This window comes from Spea bombifrons, chromosome 11 (assembly GCF_027358695.1).
Source record: "Spea bombifrons isolate aSpeBom1 chromosome 11, aSpeBom1.2.pri, whole genome shotgun sequence".
Taxonomy (NCBI): Eukaryota; Metazoa; Chordata; class Amphibia; order Anura; family Pelobatidae; genus Spea; species Spea bombifrons.
Window position 1 is genome coordinate 16,346,831 of NC_071097.1, and position 20,859 is coordinate 16,367,689.

At 39.7% G+C, this 20,859-nt stretch overlaps 2 protein-coding genes across 14 annotated transcripts in view; one reads left to right on the forward strand and one right to left on the reverse strand.

Moving 5' to 3' along the window:
* NDUFV1 (NADH:ubiquinone oxidoreductase core subunit V1) overlaps nt 1–20,859 on the reverse strand; it is a 587,185-nt gene that overhangs the window by 305,846 nt on the left and 260,480 nt on the right. The window lies entirely within an intron of this gene.
* Nucleotides 1–20,859, forward strand: part of CAMK2G (calcium/calmodulin dependent protein kinase II gamma) — a 125,271-nt gene that overhangs the window by 50,852 nt on the left and 53,560 nt on the right. For all 13 annotated transcript variants that reach the window (XM_053450575.1, XM_053450567.1, XM_053450570.1 and 10 more), the window contains exon 3: nt 593–652. In XM_053450575.1, the coding sequence (XP_053306550.1) occupies nt 593–652 (60 nt within the window). The remainder of the gene's footprint in view (nt 1–592; nt 653–20,859) is intronic.

The window sequence follows — 20,859 nt, forward strand, 5'->3', positions numbered from 1 at the left end:
ATGACATCATATCCCTCAGACATTAATAGCATGTACATCAAGAGGTAGCAGGGAGACAGAGGTCAGTATAGACAGAGGTCAGTATAGAACACTCCCTTAATTGCAAGCCAGATTGAGGGAGATCTATGAATTTTCCAAATGGCCCACAGCCCAAAATGGAGAATCTTGAGCTAAAATATGCTATAGCTGCTCAGAGTCTCCATCCAGGGCTGTGAAGTTCAGATTAAGGGCTTCATCCCCAGTAGCCTTGCTAGTGACACCACTGCTCACAAGTGCTAAATGTATCCCCTACTGGAATAGTGGGTGCTAATGGGTACAGCTAAGCACTATTTTGCTCCATCCAAGAAATAAACACAATACCCAAAAGGCCTAGCACTGAGCAGCCAGTGCTGGTATGTCTAGTGAAAATCTGTAAAATCCCTACTCTGGATAACTGTGATCTCAAAATGTGTGTGATGAAATTATTTTATCTAAAAAATAATAAAAATAAAAAAAAGCCAATGATTTTGCCACTTCTTTAATAATCTAATATATATTTGCAAATTTTAACTGTATAAATGGAGTAATTGAATGTACCTTTTTTTTCCCCCAGATCATCAGAAGTTGGAACGCGAAGCACGGATTTGTCGACTTCTAAAGCACCCTAATATCGGTAAATTCTATAGTCATTCCCCTGGCCTTCTTTTTATTTTGAGAATTAAGTGCTCTGCAACGTAGCCCAGGAAAATATTCACAGTTATATGATTATAAAAACAAATATAAGTTGTTAGATCATGATATCTGCAGTCTAATGTGACATTTTGGCATGTAACTAAAACCAGTATCAAGGGAATCTCTTGATGTTTTATTCAATAATGGGAGAGTTTGCAGGATAGTTGTGGTTTAAGCGCTCTCGTGTCACTATTTATTATGAAGGGTCAACACTGGCAAGATCTATCCAAGCACTTCCTGCAGCATAAGCTTACTGAGGTTGGCCCTTCATAACGCAACTCGCATGCAAACTTTTCAGTACTTATGGGAGCCTAAGAAGCATTTGAATTTAATGTTAGATGGTGCTAGATTACTTGAAGCACTCGATGTCTTTTCGATCACTTTGTATCCTTTTAGTTTCCGAACCAATCAAACTTTTAGATTAGAAAAGCGTGCTATAGAATAATGGCATGTTGCATGGTTTTGTTTGGCTTGTCCCATTTGCCATCTGTGAAGAACGCGTCACCAATTCAAAAGATGATTGCTTGGTTTGTGCTCCCAGACAAACCACAATGCTATTACCTTATTCATTAAATTATTGTATTTAAGAAATATATATTAATAAAATATCTATTTATATTAAGACTTTAGGAGAACAAAGACAATAAAGGAAGTTATAATATAAGCACCATGTTCTGCAAAACATATGACTGATTAATGCCCCCCCTCCAAAAAAAAGCTTGAACATAATAGTAAATATACTATACATGTTCTCCATCTGTATATCTCTTGAGGTACATACATGGACCTAAAAATGCATAATGGTTAATATTTCTGAATGGAAAATATTCAATATTTATGTTAAATATTTTTGTTAAAGGTTAATCTTTTTGTTTGACGGTCTTATGCAATGTCCACTGTTGATGAATTGATCTGTCAAAATATCCCTATTATTTTTCTGGCTCACCAAGTTTTTCCTGTGTTTTTTGCTGTGATCCCATTGAATGAATTGCGCAATAAAAATTGCACATGTCAATTTGGTGATAGTCTTAACTGGTCCAAAGAACAGAAAATAATGGCTTCATTGTAGCCTAAGACAGTGCCTAGGAAACTGTCAAGAATGAGACTATAATGTCCTCAGCTTCATAGACAGAGATCAGAAGAGCGTATCCAGGAGGACATGGACAGGAGATAACGTAGGCTTGGCATAATGTAGGAAGTAGAAGTGGAAAAGGCACCATTTTGTGCAGTCTGGATGATGGGCACAGGAGATAAAGCCAAGAATACATATGCTAAGGCTTCTCCAGCTATACTTCCCAGGATGGAAAAAAGAATTGATGCAAAGTACTGGAGAAAACAAGGGTAGTTGATTACCAAAGTGGATGCTGTGACAGGAGACAGCTGAGGAAAAGGGAGACACGTAGAAGCACAGAGAGAATGGAGATGTGGAGTATCGGAGAAAGGGTTGCCGAGAGTGATGAATGACAAAGGAATAGAGCAGATCATGATCAAGCCATGCCATAGTAGGCAACCCTAAACAACCGATTGCCCTTAAGAAGGGTGATATGTTTAAAATAGCAAGCTATGCATGCCTGCACTGGGCAGGGTCTTTAAGAGCGCCTGCCACCTTGGTCTCATGGGGTATGTGAGTGGTGTTTAGGAAGGTGGCCTGGTGGGACTATATAAGGAAGTAACAAATACCTTCTGCCAAAGTAGGGAGTCTTCTAAATAATTGGAATTTATGATTGCTGGAAGTACAGGTTGTCCTTTAAAAAATTCTGTACATGCTCTTTACACATTGATTTAAAGCACTTGTTGGCATTGTGACAGAACCCTCCATCACTGAGGCCCCTGGAGAGGCCTGAGAGCCAGCCTCCTCCCTATCGACTATGGGCCCAGGCCTTGTAGAGACTTCTGTGTGTGGATACCAGGGGTTCAGTTTCTGCTGATGTTCCCCATGTTTTAGCACTCAGAGTCTCAAAACTATAACGTCAGCCGGACATCCTGTGGTAGGAAGAAGGCTGATTGTCTTAGCACTGTTAATTGAATAGGTGTGAAGTGTTTCCCCTGTTATTGTGCGAGTTAGCCCTAGGTGTCACTGCTTCATACCTAATTATCAATTACATAACAGGTAGCTGTTAATCCTGTGAGCTCCTGTTATCTCTGTGTCCTGGCCATTGTCTGTCTCAAGCCAATTATATGTCTATCGTCATTCCACGTCTACGTCCCCAATTAATGTAAATATTTGTCATTCTGTCCTGCCCCCGGATATTGTGTTGCAGGATTTGATCTAATTACTTCCTTCCTGACATGGTAATTAGATCATGTGATATTTGTCTTGCCCCTTTTCTTACTTGTATATATAGCTCTGTCTTTGGTTTTAATAAAGGAGTCCTGTTTTCACCTCAACATGAGTGTTGCCTGATGCTTGGGGTGGGCTGCTATGATCCTTTATTGTCCGCACTGTGTAGCTAAGCTTCGGATAGCCACATAGCCAATGCAGCTTCGGTGCAGCGACGTCCCCCCTTCTATCTACAACGCTGGTTCTGCCTGGTGCAGAAGGAGTTAATTGTTGGTGTCCCGGTAGGAGGAAGCAACGTTTGGCGGGAGTACCCTGTCGGGGTACAGGTCGGTCCCGTCACAGGCATTTCTAATGGAGTATTAGTAAACTCTGTTCTTACACTCTTATGTGCTCTGCTTATGTAAAATGTACATTAAAATTCAGGAGCATCCTGCAGTTTGAGTCAGCAATTTACAAATCTTGCAGAGTCAGCTTTAATTTCCAGACTATATTACCGTATTTGCTTGATTATAAGACGACCCCCCAAAATCTGAATATTAATTTAAGAAAACAAGAAAAAGCCTGACTATAAGACGACCCTGTGAACAATTTTTTTTTAATAAAAGCTATGATTGAGAAAAATATTTTGTTTTTATTTCCATTTTTTTCAACCTGCCCCCCCCGTTATGCACATCTGCCCCCTGGCTTGCCACTCTGCCCCAGAAATGCCTTATACCCCCCATATGCCACTGTGCCCCATGATATGCCTTTTAACCCTCTAAATGCCACTGTGCCCCATGATATGCCTTTTGACCCCCTATGTGCCACTTTGCCTCCAGAATTGCCTTATACCCCTATGTGCCACTCTGGCATTTAGGGGATTAAAAGGCATATTATGGGGCAGAGTGGCATATAGGGAGGTATAAGGCATTTCAGGAGAAGTGGCGTATAGAGGGTTAAAAGGCATTTCTGGAGGCAGAGTGGCATTAAGGGGCTTAAAAGGCATTTCACAGAGCACTCTGCCTCCAGAAATGCCTTATGCCCCCCATTTAACAGTCCCTCCCCCTCCCTCCTCCAAACTTACTGGAGCTTCTGAGTCCCTGGCTGTCAGAGATCAGAGTTCCCCGTGATCTCTGACAGCCGGGGAAGGTCTGTGCGATGGTCTGAGCTCTACACGCTGCCCGGACTAAGCACTGGGGACTCAGAAGTACCGGTAAGTGTGTGTGTGTGTGTGGGGGGGGGCAGGAGGATCCAGGTCCCCTGCATCGCTGACGGGGATCTGGATCTTAGTCTCATAGTCAGACCTAGTTGAGGTCTGATTATAAGACGACCCCGATTTATAAGACGAGGGGTATTTTTCAGAGCATTTGCTCTGGGAAAAAAACCTTGTCTTATAATCGAGCAAATACGGTAGTATTTTTATTTTGGAGGTGCACAGTTTTAAATTTGCTATGACCCCAGTCGTGCACGTTAAGACAAACAAAACATTACAGTATCTCATGGTGTAACAGCTATGAAGTCTGTTTAACTGTTAAATGTATTACCGTATTGGCTCGATTATAGGCCGCACCCGAATATAGGCCGCACCTTAGAAAATTTTTTCTTTAAAAAAAAGCACCAAACTTTTTAGTAAAAACAAAAACACTTAGTGCTGCCACTCTGTCCCCCCCGAGATATGCTGCCACTCTGTCCCCACCCCCGAGATATGCTGCCACTCTGTCCCCAAGATGTGCCCCCCTAGACTTACCAAAGCAGACTCCCGGGTGTCTTGCGGGGCCGGCAGGGGACATCTACGCAATACGTGTAGACAACTTCCACCACCATGGGAAGTGCCGGCAAGGGAGATTGTTAAAGCACATCGCGCAGACGCTCACCGGTTGCGGCCATGTGAGCGTTAACCACCTCTGCTGCCGGCACGTCTTTAACAATCTCCCTTGCTGGCACCACCCCCGTGGGAAGTCCCAGCAAGGGATATTGTTAAAGCTCATCGATGCGCGATGCGCTTAGACAACCTCCCATGCCGGCATTCCCCCCCATGGGAAGTGCTGACGGGTGGCTGTCTGAGCGTATCGGAGAGTAGGATGCAGGTCCCCTGCAGCGCTGCGAGGGATCTGTATCCTAACCCTGCTCCCTGCCCGGTGCCCTGAACTGCATGTCCCGGGCGTCGGGTGACGAATTGCGCATTTCTTGCGCTAGACCCCGAATATAGGCCGCACCCCCACTTTAAAGTGTGTGTGTGTGGGGGGGGAGTGCGGCCTATATTTGGGCAAATACGGTATGTAAAGAAAGTTATGCTGCCAAGCAGGAAAGTGTTGCACATTCTGTGAGAAGAACAAAAAGATGTAACCTTTTTCCCTTTCATAAGTAAACATAACTGATAAATGTAGCAACATAACCTAGTACAAGCTGCCATGTATTCATAATGTGTGTGTATGTATGTATGTATATATTATGCCGATCAGCCATAACATTATGAACACTGTAATGTGAAGTGAATAACACTGATAATCTTGTTGTCATGGCACCTATCACTTAGGCAGCAAGTGAACATTTCGTCCTCAAAGTTGATGTGTTAGAAGCAGGAAAATGGGCAAGCATAAGAATCTGAGCGACTTTGACAAGGGCCAAATTGTTATGGCCAGATGACTAGGTCAGGGCATCTCCAAAACTGCAGCTCTTGTGGGGTGTTCCTGATCTGCAGTGGTCAGTGACAGGGTCAAGGGCGACCAAGGCTCATTGATGCACCTGGGGGGGGGTGAAGGCTGGCCTGTGTTGTCAAATCCAGCAGATGAGATACTGCAGCTCAAATTGCTGAAAAAGTTAATGCTGCTTCTAATACAAAGATGTCAAAACACACAGTGCATCACAGTTTATTGTGTATGGGGCTGTGTAGCTGCTGACCCTTGTCCACTGCTAAAAGCACCTACAATGGGCATGTAAGCATAAGAACTAGACCACAAAGGACTGGAAGAAGGTGGCCTGGTCTGATGAATCATGTTTGTCGTCATGGGGGTGGCCGGGTGCATGTGCGTCGCTTACCTGGAGAACACATTGCACCTAGATGCAGTATGGGAAGAAAGCAAGCCAGTGGAGGCAGCGTGATGCTTTGAAAAATGTTCTGCTGGGAAAGCATGGGTCATGCCATTCATGTTGATGTTACTTTGACATGCACCACCTACCTAAGCATTGTTGCAGGCCTTGTACATCCTTTGATGGACATGGTATTCCCTGATGGAATTGACTTCTTTGAGTAGGATAAAGCGCCCTGCCAAAATGCAAAAAAAGGTTCAGGAATGGTTTGAGCAATACAGCAAGGAGTTCAAGGTGTTGACTTGGCCTTCAAATTCCCCAGATCTCAACCCAATCAAGCATCTGTGGGATGTGCTGGACAGGCAAGTCCAAACGATCTGCTGCTAACTTGTCTTGGTGATGGATCCCACAGCATACCTTCAGAGGTCTAGTGGAATCCATTACTCGATGAGTCAGGGCTGGTTTTGGCGGCAAAAGGGGGGTATCTACACAATATTAGGCAGGTGGTCATAATGTTATATCTGATTGGTGTGTCTATATATACATGTATATATGTTTCTTATATTACATTTGTAATCAAAAGTTTGCAATATATGTACCATTTTTAAAGAACATAATTGATCAGTCAAAACACATTTCTTTTATTACTTATGGGATTCATATTCAACTGTAAGTTATAACATAATGGCACAATCATAAAACAAAACATGGCAGCAAAGAAAAAATGAAATGAACCCTTGGTTTTTAATAATGTGTATTACCCCCTTTAGCATCAATGACAGCATACAGTCTTTTGTAATAGTTATCTATGAGGACCCAAATTCTTGCAGGTGGTCTAGCTGCCCATTTGTCATGGCAAAATGCCTCCAGGTCATGCAAAGTCTTTGGCATGAACCATACGCTTCAGATCTCCCCAGAGTGTCTCGATGATATTAAGGTCAGGAGACTGTGGTGGCCACTCCAAACCCTTCAGGTTTTTCTGCTGTAACCACTGGAGGGTCAACAAGGCCTTGTGCTTAGGGTCATTGTCGTGCTGGAAAGTCCAAGTGCGTCCCATGCACAGCTTACGTGTGGAAGAATGCGAATTGTTTACCAGTATTTTCTGATAACATGCTGCATTCATCTTGCCATCCAGTTTCACAAGGTTCGTTGTACCCTTTGAACCCCCCCCCAACATCAGTCAGCCACCACCATGCTTCACAATGGGGATGGTGTTCTTTTCGCTTTAGGCCTTATTTAGCCCTCTCCAAACATAGCGCTTATGGTTGTGACCATAAAGCTGTCACTCCAAATAACAGTGTGCCCGAAGCTGTGAGGTGTGTCAATGTGTTAGGCATATTGTAACCAGGCTTTTTTTGTGGCATTGGGGCAGTAAAGGCTTCTTTCTGACAACTTGACCATGCAACTGATTTTTGTTTAAGCCTCGTTGCATTGTGCTCCTTGAAACAACCACACTGTCTTTATCCAGAGCAGGCTGTATTTCTCCTGAGGTTACCTGTGGGGTTTTCATTGTATCACGAATAATTATTTTTGCACTTGTGGCTAAAATCGTTCTTGGTGTACCTGACCTTGGCTTGCTATCAAGAGATCTCTGAATCGTCCACTTCTTAATAAGTGATTGAACAGTACTGACTGGCATTTCTTAAGGCTTTGGATATCTTTTTATATCCTTTTCCATCTTTATAAAGTTCCATTACCTTGTTACGCAGGTCTTTTGACAGTTCTTTTCTGCTCCCAATGGCTCAGTGCATCCAAGTAAGAGCTAACAAACTCATTGACTATTTATACACAGACACTAATTGCAATTTAAAAAGCCACAGGTGTGGAAAATTAACCTTTAATTGCCATTTTAACCTGTGTGTGTCTTTAACAAGGCCAAAAATAAAGCTTCCAAGAGGGTCTCTCCAGACCCATCTGAAAACTCTGACTCCCCTTGCAGTTTTAATACATGTACTGCATCCAACCATGCAAGTCAATGGAGCCCACTATGTGTATAGTAAAACTAAAAAAAAAATTTAGAAAAGGAGAAAAATAATTAGAAAAAGAAAAATGGTAACACGTAAAAATAATTCTCCACTAATGTCACCATCAGGGGAACCTTCCAGTTCCAAAAAATTGAACATATATATGAGATTATTATTATGAACAAGTCTTCAAACAGTTCTCGCATGGAAAGTGTTAAAACACTGGCATGTTAAATGCCCATGGAGTGTCTAGTTTTTAAAAATGTGTGATTGACCGCATGTCAATTTTACAATGTGAAAAATGCCCCCAAACAACCCAACAAATCCAGGCATGGGGGTATCACTGTACTCAGGAGATACTGCTAAATACATATTAGGTTGCTGTTTGACATATACCAGGAGCTGTAACTTCATACCTGAAGTAGAATATGTGCGGAAGAAAAACTACTAAAAATACTACTGCAAACTTTGATGAAGGCTGGTGGTAAAATATGTACATGGAAAGAGTCAAAATACCAGCATTTGAATTACCCTGGGGTGTGTAGTTTTCAAAAATATGTACGATTTGATGGGGTAAATTAAACTAACCGGCTTCAATAATATCCCAAATAGGATATGTGGGCAGAATTTTCAAAATTCCAATTTGAAAAATGCACTCTTCTGGAAGGTGGCCTTTTTACTCCCGAACGACCCAGAAAACACATGCATGGGTGGTACCACTGCACTCGGGAGTTGTTGCTGAACACATGTTGGGATGTTGTGTGACAGTGACATATACCAGGACCTGTACATTTATACCTGAATTAAAATGTGTGTGAAATAAAAAACACAAAAATGGCTACCACAAAGTTTGAAAAAGATTAGTGGAGTTAGTGCATGGAAAGAGTTAAAATACTAGCATTTTAAATACCCTGGGGTGTCTAGTCTTCAAAAATATATGGTTTGATGGGATAAATAGCATTGGCCAGATTCAAAGATGTTCCAAATAGCACATGGTGGCAGAATTACCAGATTTGGGAAAATGGTTTTGAAATAGCAAAATGTCCCTTTTCACCATATTTTCTACTTTTTTTTATTATAGTAAGTGATATGATACAATAAAAATAATGACATATAAAGAAACTTCTTATTGTCCTGAAACCCCCCCCCCCAATATATAACTTGTGTGGGTTCAGTGAATGGGGAAGAATAAAATTACAATTCAACACGAGCACTGCAGAAATGTTAAAACAGCCATTGTGACGAAGGGTACAAAAATAAAATCAACCATTGTCATGAAGGGGTTAATGTTGTAATAAGCTTCCTGCATGGGCACATCCATTTTTTGTGTTGGTCATTTTAAATATTTCCACACAGACAAGAGAAAACTGCCCCTTGAGTTTGCTTTATGTAAATTATACTAATTGGTAATAATAAGCAAACAGAGGTCAACTGGTCATGCATGGTTTACTACATTAATCGAATGAGCGGTTTTATAATGAAATTTAAAGACCTCTGTGCGTTTGTTAAAAAAAAACAAAAAACAAAAAAAAACCTGTTTTTAAGTTTACGTTTAACAGATGCTTACTGCCATTGCAATATATTTAAATGAACATGCTGTTCATTTTTAATAGCATTGTATGATTGTATCGGAGTTGGTACAAAATACATGCTATAATGTATAGCACATTTTTAGGGCACAAAGGGCAGGAGTACATGTTATGTGGAAGTAAAAAAAAAAAGTGTCATAACCCCTAAGTAAAAATGTAATCCATGTATGCGTTCTCTACAGTGTGGGTGCGCCCCCCCAAAAAGTATTATAGTGCTTCATGTTGTTTATGTATTGAAATAACTTTATGTATACTTTTTGCTCAAACATTCAACCAAACAAAAAAGACAAACTCAAAATGATACTTTTCAAATTACTCTAGAATTGGCAAAATGGTAACTCCCTCCAATATTTTTTAACCCCTTTGTGTCAAAGGCGGTTTTAATATTTCTGCAGTGCTCGTGTTTAGCTGTACTTTTCTTCTTTCTCGTTTACTGAACCCACACAAGTTATATATTGTTCTTTTCAGGACAAGAATGGCTTTCTTTAAATGTCATTGTTTTGATTGGTATCATATCATTTACCATTTAAAAAGTATAAAATATGGTGGAAATTTTAGAAAATGACTTTTTCTGACTTACTTGAAAAATCTTTTACTCATCTATAAAAGCTAATGAAAAAACCTGCTAAGTAGATTCTACTATTTGTCCTGAGTTTAGAAATACACAATGTTTTTGTTTTTTGGCCTTTTTCTGCATGTTATGGAACAATAAGTACAAGCAGCGATTTGCTATTTCAAAACCATTTTTTCCAAATCTGGTAATTCTTCCCCCATGTGCTATGTCGGGTATCTTTGAAGCTGGCCAATACAATTTACCCCCTCAAACCATATATTTTTGAAGACTAGATACCCCAGGGCATTTCAAATGTTAGTATTTTAACTCTTTCCATGTACCAGTTCTATCGCCAGTCTTTGTCAAACTTTGTGGTAGTCATTGTTTTGCGTTTTTTTTTTCCCACACACATTTTACTTCATGTATATATTTATAGCTCCTGGTATATGCCACTGGCACACAAAACCCATATATGTGTTCAGTAACATCTCCTGAGTACAGTGATACCACTCATGCATAGGTTTGCCTGGCTGTTTGGGGGGAAAAGGGCCACATTTGAGGCATGCACATTTTTCAATGTTGAACTTTATTTGGTGATCCTGTGCCAATGCCCTATTTGCTACATCTTTGAGTCTGGCCAATTCAGTGTGCCCAATAAAACCATATATTTTTGAAAACTAGACACCCCAGGGTATTTCAAATGCTAGTATTTTAACTCTTTACATGCACTAATTCTACCACTGGTCTATGTCAAAGTTAGCAGTAGTTGTTGGGTTGTTTGACACCTTCCCCCGGTGTTAATTGGGATATTGTTGAACCTGGCCAATTCAATTTACCCCATCAAATCATTATTTATTTTTAAAATTAGACACCCCATGAGCATTTAACATGCCAGTATTTTAGCTCTTTCCATGCGAGAATTGTTTTAAGATAAAGTGCTAATTTTAGGACTTGCTCATAAATATATATATATTTTATATATATATATATATATATATATATATATATATAATTTTTTTTAATTTTTTGGAACAGGAAGGTTCCCCTGATGACATCAGTGGAAAATAATTTTTACATGTTACCAATTTTTTTGTATTTTTTTTTACTATTTTTATATATTTTTAATTTTTTCGTTGATGTATCTACCTTTCGCTCTGACCTAGGACAGTGCTTGCAGCTGCACCCTCCATGGTCCACTTCTTAACTGCATTAAAATTGTGCCGTTAAGACATGGAGGACCAGAATATGACTTCATAATTGTAAACATGCAAGTTACGCAAATTGCATCCAACCTTCCACACAGAAATCTTATACTGCTGAAAAGGCTATATTTCTCAGTGGGATAGAAATCCTCCCTGGGTTAGGTCAGGTTAGATCAACTGTTTTTTTTTGTTGTTGGATCTACTCAAAAAAAAAAAAAAAGGCAATATTAACAATCTCTTTCTAACCTGTAGCCAGCCCCCCCAACAAAATGTTATTGATTATGGTAGCTCTGCGTTAGATCAGGTTTGATTAGACAAAAGTTTTGTTAGATCTAGTCTAATTACTGAGATATTGCATATTTAATGAAGGGGACTGCCCCCCCCTCAACTGAAATTTTGATTTTTTTTTTAAATTGATAATATTGCATATTTTAGAGTAGATTGAACAAAAAAAACTGTTGATCTAACCTGATCTAACAAATGGAATGATCTTTTGAAAAAAAAAAATATGGGAGGGCTAACCCGGGGGAGGTTATATCAAGGGTAAAAATAGAGCTATACTTCTGGTCAATATATAGTTAAATCTGTATATAGTTCAAATAATTTTTCACTTAATATATCTTTTTATTACAAATCACGTTTCTTTTCCTTTCTTTGTTCAAGCACTCATGTATTCTAGTTCAAACATGAGATGGGATTGATCACTGTTTGCAGGATGGAGATTTCATATAGTGGACAACGATTTTCATTATCTATTATTATCGATGTTATCGATTAGTTGTTGCAGCCCTAGATTTCACTGTCAGTCTGGGGTCTCCATAATTCTGTAAGCGTGAAATGATACAGCCTGCTGTTATGTCAATCAGTTCACCCTGCATAGATGGATTGTAATTGAACGGAAGCAAGTGATAGTGTTCTACGTTTCATTTCTGTCACACCCACTTATTTAAGAAGATATTTTTTTCTGTGAATGCGCAGAGTGCTTTTATTGGCTAAGACAGCTGTCAAAATGAAACCTATTTTACCCTTTCAGCTGTCAACACAGTTATTACTATTGTCATATTAATGTTCTATGAGACAAACTGTTTAATTTGCATTTCTGAGTTAAGCGCATACCTTTGTCCATAAATATTTGCCACTGCGTTCATATGAACTCAGTCTGCTCATGGTATGACACTGTAACTTGATGAAAAATTGAATGAAGTAACATACTACATGTTACTTCATTCAATTTTTCATCATGTGGTTTTTAGATTAGAATTCCCCACCTTAGGCCTAAACCTAAATCTTTCCGCCCTCACCAGTGCTGGATAGGGATATGACAGGCCCGTCTGTTTGTACCACATGCTGTTCTGGCCGTGTTCCTGTTTGCATGTATTGTACCACATCCCTAAGTATTACCCCCTCAGTGAAAGCAGTATATTAACAGACTTTCCCAAAGATTATGGGTTTATATACCCTGTGTTCCCCTTGTGCTTGTCAGAATCCCTTTCCTCCTTGCATCGCAACTGACCAGGACCTAGCCTGCAAATCCACTGGACTTAACTAGGAATTGTGGCGATGCCCACCAACATTTGGAACCGAGTCGCACAGGCGTCCTTGTCCTACCACGTCGCTCTTTTGGATTTATGCTGTGCTCATGGTTGGTCACTATCGTGAGTGGTTACGGAGAGGGAGGTCATTTGAGAAACTTGGAACGGGCATTTACCCAACCGCGACTCTGAAACTCTGGCCCGGCTACCATACGGACTATTTCCGGGGACGTTCCCAAAGGGGTTGCTCAGCCTTCTGACGGCGGATCAAGTTGCTTTTTAGAACATAACATCTTGGAATCTGGAGCGCTCCATGAGTGCCTGCGTTTGATGCCGCTCCCTCGGAATCACCACAAAATAGTGACTCTTTGTCGGGTGGGCATAAGCTTATGTCTAAGCACAGTTTGTGCCTTTTTTTTGTTCGTATTTATGTACTGTTAAACTAGTTACCATTTTAGTATCTCTCCATATGTCAATATCATGTATGCAATACCCTATGCGATGTCTGTAAAGTGGCAGAATAACTTCCTTTCGATTTCATTGTCCACGGACACTTTTTATATATGCATGGGCTTCCTGGTGTCGGCTGACACAACTATTGGTTTTTGTGTCGCAGTTTGGAACCTGGACAGGGTCCTTTTGGCGTTGCAGTACCCAGCTACACATGGATTTATAATTTGAATTCATATGGGATTGTAGCCTCTCCATTTGTTTATTTTTGGTAAATAGTTTACACCTTAAAAATGATCAGAAACGATTACTGGAACTCAATATGTACAGCTTGGAGGAAGAGAGAAGGGAGATGAGATAGAAACATTTACCAAAGGAGTAAAGTTTATTTCAGAGGAGAAATTTTAGAACAAGATATTCTAAAACTAGAAGGTCAGAGGTTTAAATGTAATGTAAGGAAATTTTATTTTGCTGAGAGGGTGGTAGATAGGTGGAGCAGTCCTCCATCAGAAGTGGCAGAGGCTAATATAGCGAGGGAATTTATGGAACAATGTGATCTGTAACGTCACCTTTTATAAATTACCTGATTAGAAACTGAAGGACCACTAGTTAGATAATTATTGAACTCATTGAACTTCAAGGCCTTATGGTGGTCAACCGGGCCAGTCAAAATTGCACCGCTTTTTTGAAAGCTGTTTACCATTTTGTAATGCTTGTAAATCTGAAAAATATAAACGCCTTTTAAATGGATTTTCAATGTTTGTTTTTTTCTTAATCAAGAGCTTTTTTTCTTCCAGATCTTTCAGTTGTTACTTTCTTTGTGTTAGTGTTGTAATGTCATTTAAAAAAAAAAACAAAAAACAACCTACCCTGTATAAATTGTATGAATAAACACTCTTTATAAGAATTCCAGCCAAAGCTGTTTTGCTGAAATGCAGGGGAGATGAGCTGTGTAAGCTGGGTGATGCCCAATTGGATCAGACGGCTAAGCGATCTTATGACATACATGCTATAGCCAGCCAAGATTATCAGGTTGTTAGAAAATCTCCCAGGATTCTAAATATGAGAAAAGAAAATTGGAGCCAAGATTACCAATATATGTAATAATTAATACTTTCCCCTTTTCCGATTTGTGTTGAGTAAATACCGTCTAAAGTTTGTTTCAACTTTTGTAATATATAAATATAATATAATGCTTCCATTATAATGCAAGATAAACTGCTATCCACCCCTAATTAGAACAGCACTGGATACTGGAATAAATCAATTAATCTTTACGTCACTGCGTTAATCTCGAGTGCTTCTGTTTCTTGTATGTATCTCCTGGCAATCTTTAGTTTATACAACTAAAATGGGATTGGATAAACCTGTTAATACCACATATCATATTTCTTCTAATTAATACAATTTGTATCCAAGGCATGGATATTTCTATCAACCCAGGCCCACTTACTGGTTCTTTTTACAAGGGCATTTAAAAAAGAATTGCTTTGTTTTATTGTGTGTTAAACAGAATCTATAACTTCATAAATGTTCATGTGTATACAGTTTTATATATACGATATTATATATACAATATATGTGTATACAATTATATATACAATATACAAAATTATGTATACAATATATACACTTAATAATATACCTTTTGTAACAGTGTATACAGATTATAAAAGCTCCTAAACTTTAGGTCCACCAAGCTTTTTGAACATTTATTTTTCTCTGAGGGAAAAAAGTTCCGTTAGCATGTGAAATTGGATACCATCAGACACCAGTGCAGGGCCTGTCTCACATTAAGGGATCCTTCTGAGACATTGCAGGAAGGGTGATGCCTATGCAGAAGTTTGAGTATTTACCCCCACTTTAGAACAATGCACATTGAAGTACCCACAGAGTACTTTAATATATACACTGATCAGCCATAATATTATGACCACCTGCCTAATTCTGTGTAGGTCCAACTTTTGCCATCAAAACTGCCCTGACCCGTCAAGGCATGGACTCCACTACATCTCTGAAGATGCACTGTGGTATTTGGCACCAAGACGTTATCAGCAGATCCATTAAGTCCTGTAAATTGCGAGGTGGGGCATACGTGGATCGGACTTGTTTGTCCAGCACATCCCACAGATGCAGGATTGGATTGAGATCTTGGGAATTTTGAGGCCAAGTAAACACCTTGAACTGGTTGTTGTGTTCCTCAAAGCATTCTTGAACCGTTTTTGCTTTGTGGCCGTGCTCATTATCCGGCAAAAAAAAAAAAAAAAAAGCCAATGCCATCAGGGGAAACCGTGCCCATGAAAGGAGTACGTGGTCTGCAACAGTGCTTAGATAGGTGGTACGTGTCAAAGTAACATCCCAGTGAAGGCCAATGTCTCTGCCGGCTTGCTTTCTTCCCATAGTGCATCCTGGTACCATGTGGTCTCCAGGTAAGCAACGTACATGCCATCACTATTTAGCTCTTGTCAAAGTCTCTTCTAACACATCAGTGTGACAGAGGGGAGACCACACTGACATGAGAGAGCGCCTGCTTCCTCTTGATTGTGATCTCTACACTGTTATCACCTGTATAGTGCTGGCTATGGGTTGATGCAATCTGTTTTATAGCTACCTGTATATGAGTGTTACTGAGCTTGAGCAATTGATCATGCTCCACATGCTTCCTTCTCCTGTTATGTCCGATTTAATGACAGTTGTTCGTTATCAGAGGATTACATACATAGATAAAGTTTGTGTGCATGTTTAAATTTTTTTTTCAGTTTTTTAATATTATACTTTAAATGCAGAAGTCCTCCTATGGTCAGTCATCTGTAGAGGCATAGAATTAATTATTAGGATGATGGAGCCTTGTCAATAGAAGTCTATCCTTTATTGGATTTCTTTGGGGTCATTGCAGGGTCAGTACCTGTTTTGTCTTTATTGGTCATCTTCTTTGACCTTTTGCAGTAAGAGAGTGTCATTACAGATCGTTAATTGGTCAGATCGACTTTACTGTGAGACAGATGTCAGAGTTTAAAGTGATCTTAGTGCAGAACTAACAATAACTGGATGTTATGGATGCTTGTCAGATGCACGGCTGATAAAGGCTGATAAAGTTTTAAGGCCCCTTACAGAACCACCAGGAATTTCTCTTCTATTCATGTTTTTTGGTGGAAAAGATGGTGGAGGGAAGCTGTTTTGGCATAAACTTAATTCAGACAAGCCGTTTGGGGGCACTGGTAAGCCGTTTGAGCACAAAAATGGTGCAGACAAGCCGTTTAAGGAACAAAGACGTCACTTAAGCGAGTGAGGGCTAGGGTGACCACATTTTATTTCTGCCATTTAAGGGCACAGGTATGTATTTTACACATATATAGATCACACATACACACTGATTTACAGTCATTTACACCTAAAATATATTTTATTTTATAGAAATTAGCCTTGGGGACCCTGCTGATTTCAGATTTAATAATATATTTATATTATAATATACACACAGTCCTTTCCAAACATGAGCAGTCTCAGACATTAACTCCCTCCATTACCAGACACGAGCATTCGAAGACCATTAACCCCTTCTTGTCAGACATGCGCAGTCTCAGGCAATTACCTCTATTGTCATTTCACAGTGTGTTTCTTACCTGGTGCTGGCTGCAGCCTAAACTGAGCTCCCTGTAGAGGGACTCAATCAGGTAAGGCTTCCAAATTCTCAGCCAATCAGGAGAGTTTATGAAAATGTTTCGCCCCTCCTCTTATGGGGGACACCTCTCTTGAGCCGAAAGCCTCCCGGGAGCTCTTGAGTAAATCTGCAGAACCTTCAGAGTGGCAAGCGCAGATATCTGGGAGAAGTAAATAATTCAGACACACACAAGGTGTTTGTTCTCAGTCACTTCTCAATTTATTCATTGTTGCGAGCGGGTTTAAATACTATTACAGGGGGACTGCTACAAAACCATTCTCAAAGGAAAATGTAACACTCAGCATATTGTTGGTACTACTAATTCACATCAAACATAGACTAAGGTAAAAAGTTCTTATTTACACAAGAGTAAATATCTTCCTAGCATCCAGACAGGTAAAAATATGTTATCTCGTTACTTTAAGGATGAGAAAGAAATCATTAACAAGACTTGTCTACGTTGGCAAAAGTGTCTACAACAACATGTATATTTAATACAAAATGGTGTTCATTTAAATTTCATATTTACAGTTTAGAAGTCTCCAGATTGGCTGAAACCTCCTTAATTCTAGTGAGGCTCCTGCAGCCCCCTCTAAGTAGTGGTTGTGTTCTTTCCCCCAATATCCTGACACACATATATTCAGACACAGCCAATGCAAACATCATTTTGGCGACTGTGAGCATGTCTATTTTAATACCAGTTATAGCAATTGAAGAGCTGTACTGGGTTTCAGTGCAAAATTATTTTGAATTATACAGTGGCCAAGCCTTTGCGAGAGACTCGTTGCCATAACAACAGCCATTAGTTCAAAAAGTATTGACTATTGTCACGGCAACGGAGGTCCCATTTTCACTGGCCCTAACCAGATTGATTTGATAGCTTTTACAAAGTAATTTGTAAAGGCTGTGTCCTGCGTTGGCAGGACAAGTAATGGGCTTTAAATCACAAACTCAAGGTTTTTTTGATTGTCAAGTAAACTCCTGCCATTGTGACAATTGATTTGGTGCTGCATGAATCTTCCTATGTTAAAACACACACACCTGCTGTGGTATCATCTGCCACTTTTTCATACCTTCATTGTGACCTTCACATTTCCATTTTTATTTGTAAAGCATTTAGTATCAGTATCTAATGATATAATAATAAAGTGTAACTATATTAATACAATCATTCATATTTTGGTGTCATTTTAAACTAGACCTGTCATTGAAAAAAAACACTAATTTGGCTGATAGGGTCCATTGCAGGCAGGTAGGCATTTGTTTATGGGTGTGTGTGTATGTGTGTGTATATACATGTGTGTGTGTGTGTGTGTGTGTATATATATATATATATATATATGTGTGTGTGTATGTATGTATATATATTTATATATATATATATAATTACACACACATACAGTGTACTCAACATAGACTTCAGTTGATAAGGTTGAGTGTCAAGGAAGGTCAGGGTACTAGTGTGTTGCCTCAGTGATCAGTACTGTGAGACATGCGTTTTCATGTTTTTATTAGCAAAATTATAAAAGGCCTCAAAGATAAGGTATACTGTTTTGCAGACCACACAAAGGTTTGCAACAGGGTAGACATCCCTGGTTGAAAAACCAAATGGGTAATGACTTAAGTAAATAAGAAGAATGGTTAAGAGCATGGCAGCTGTGATTTAGTATTGGCAACAAATGGTAACTTAGTATTGGCAACAAATGAGAGGAAATAGGGAGTAATTATTTCTGATGACATAAAGGTAAGCAAACAATGCAGTTAAGCATCAGAAAAAGCAAGCATGGTGTTGGGTTGTATTGCTAAAGGCGTTAGTAGCAGGAAGAAGGAAGTGGTTATGTCACTTTACAGATCTCTGGTCAGACAGTTCTGGAGTCCCCATGTCTCATAGGATATTGACATTCTGAAAAAGGTTCAGAAGGGTTACCAAAGTGGTAAACGGTTTGCAGGATGCAATTTATCAGGAAAATCTAAAGGCTGCCTGTGTGGTGTGGGGAGAGAAAAAAAATTAAGTACATAACATTTTTATTATATTAAGTACAGTAAGTTTATTTCAAATGAGACAAATTGGTAGTTTAAGTAGTCAGAATGTAAAATTGGAATATGTATTGCTCTAAGCCTCAAGCAATATCCCATCATCCAATGGTGATAAGTCCTTAAGTCATTAAGGATGAAACAGCTGACCATAAGTGGTGATCCTTCTTTTGTACCCCTGTCCCAAGCTCTATTTAAAGGCTGTCTAGTGTATTTGCTTCAAGGGCTCCATGTATAAAGTAGATATAGAGGCAAAAAACATTGTTAACTTAATTTGCACACACCTACCTAGAATCCTTTGCAGTAGCGGCAGCACTACAAGATTTCCGTGGGAACAACACGTCTCTGGGCTTATTTGGTGTTTGCAGATTAGTGTTTAATAATGCTTCTGCTATTCACTTAATTTTAGATGGAGGGTTTTTCCATCATCTTTGCCCCACCACGACTTGCGCGGTATGTGCTTCAAATATTGCTCTAAGTCTCAAGCAGTAAGCCAGTATCCAACCTCATGCTGATGAGTCCTATTAAGGCTAAGGTCAAGTGAGTACCCGTGAGGGAGGGAAAGCTTGGTCCTCTGGCCTGAGGTTGTTTTAGCATCCCCAAACATGGATCTGCTGGGGTACTTGGCACTGTAAGGGGTGTGCAGGATACACACTTTTTTTCACTGTGCACAAGTTGATAAGCACACTGTATTCACCTTGGATCTCCTTTCGATACACTTTTTTTTTTTGGCCACCTTTAAATTGCCCTGGACTATGGCTGTGATGAAGGGGAAATTTATTAACTTACCGGCCATTGGCTGGGGGCTACAATACCCTTTCAGGTTTCAAAATAAGTTGAGCACTATTGGGTCACCTGAAGCTACAGTGGAACTCAGTGCCCTGAAGACTCTGTCCAGTATTGGTGGGGGTAGTGGTGTGTGCCTTCTGGCCCTCACTCTTCCTTTGAAGACCTCTGTCAGTGTGTCTCCCCTTGAGGAGATCCTAGAAGATCTGGCCCACCCAAGGCTACTGGGTGGGAAGGATGGGGCTGCATATCCCTTTGGGGGAGCGCAGCCCTAGACGACAAAGCTTGGGGACTCGGCTCTACTGTGGCCCTGTTGCTTAAACGGTAGTAGTGGACAAAGAACCTTGGGCTCTCAAAAAAATCATTGTTAACCCAATTTGCACATGCCTACTCTCAGAAACCCTTGCAGTGGTGGCAGCATTACAAGATACCTGTGGGAACAATGAGTGTGTGGTGGTTGTAGGTTAATGTTTAAAACGCCTCCTGAATCTATGAAGAGACCAAGGACTGCGTTTTTAGGAAAAACAGACATTACTCCCTTTAAGGTGACACCTTGTCCTTTTTCACAATACACATTCAAAGCGCAAGCCCCAGTATGTAAATACAGGCTGCAGAGACAGGGCAATTTGCGAGCTTAACCATTAGTGTACAGATCTTCAATGATATAAGTAAAGATGCTCTTTCACTTCCTTTGTCACTAGAGCTTGGATATTTTTTTGTTTGTTTTTACCTGTTTTTGCTAGAAATAGTTAATATGAAATTTTTGGTTACAGAGATCATAGATGTGTTTAACACTATCTAAGTATCTCTCTTAACAACTTAAAAGCTGTTAGGTGTCACCCAGAAGGTGTAATCATCAATAAGAGATATTATGCTAAGTAGCTGCTAAATGCTACAGAAGTTGTAATACCATAATGTCTAGGGAGCTATAACAAGTAATCACTTAACAACTCCGCTGACATCCTATATAATTTGCTTGGATATATTGTTGCTAGACGCAGCCCCTGGCTTCCTATGAAGCAAATTGTGACACTTCTTAAATAATAAAGCTCTCCCTATTTCCAAATTTGTCAAATATTTAGAACAG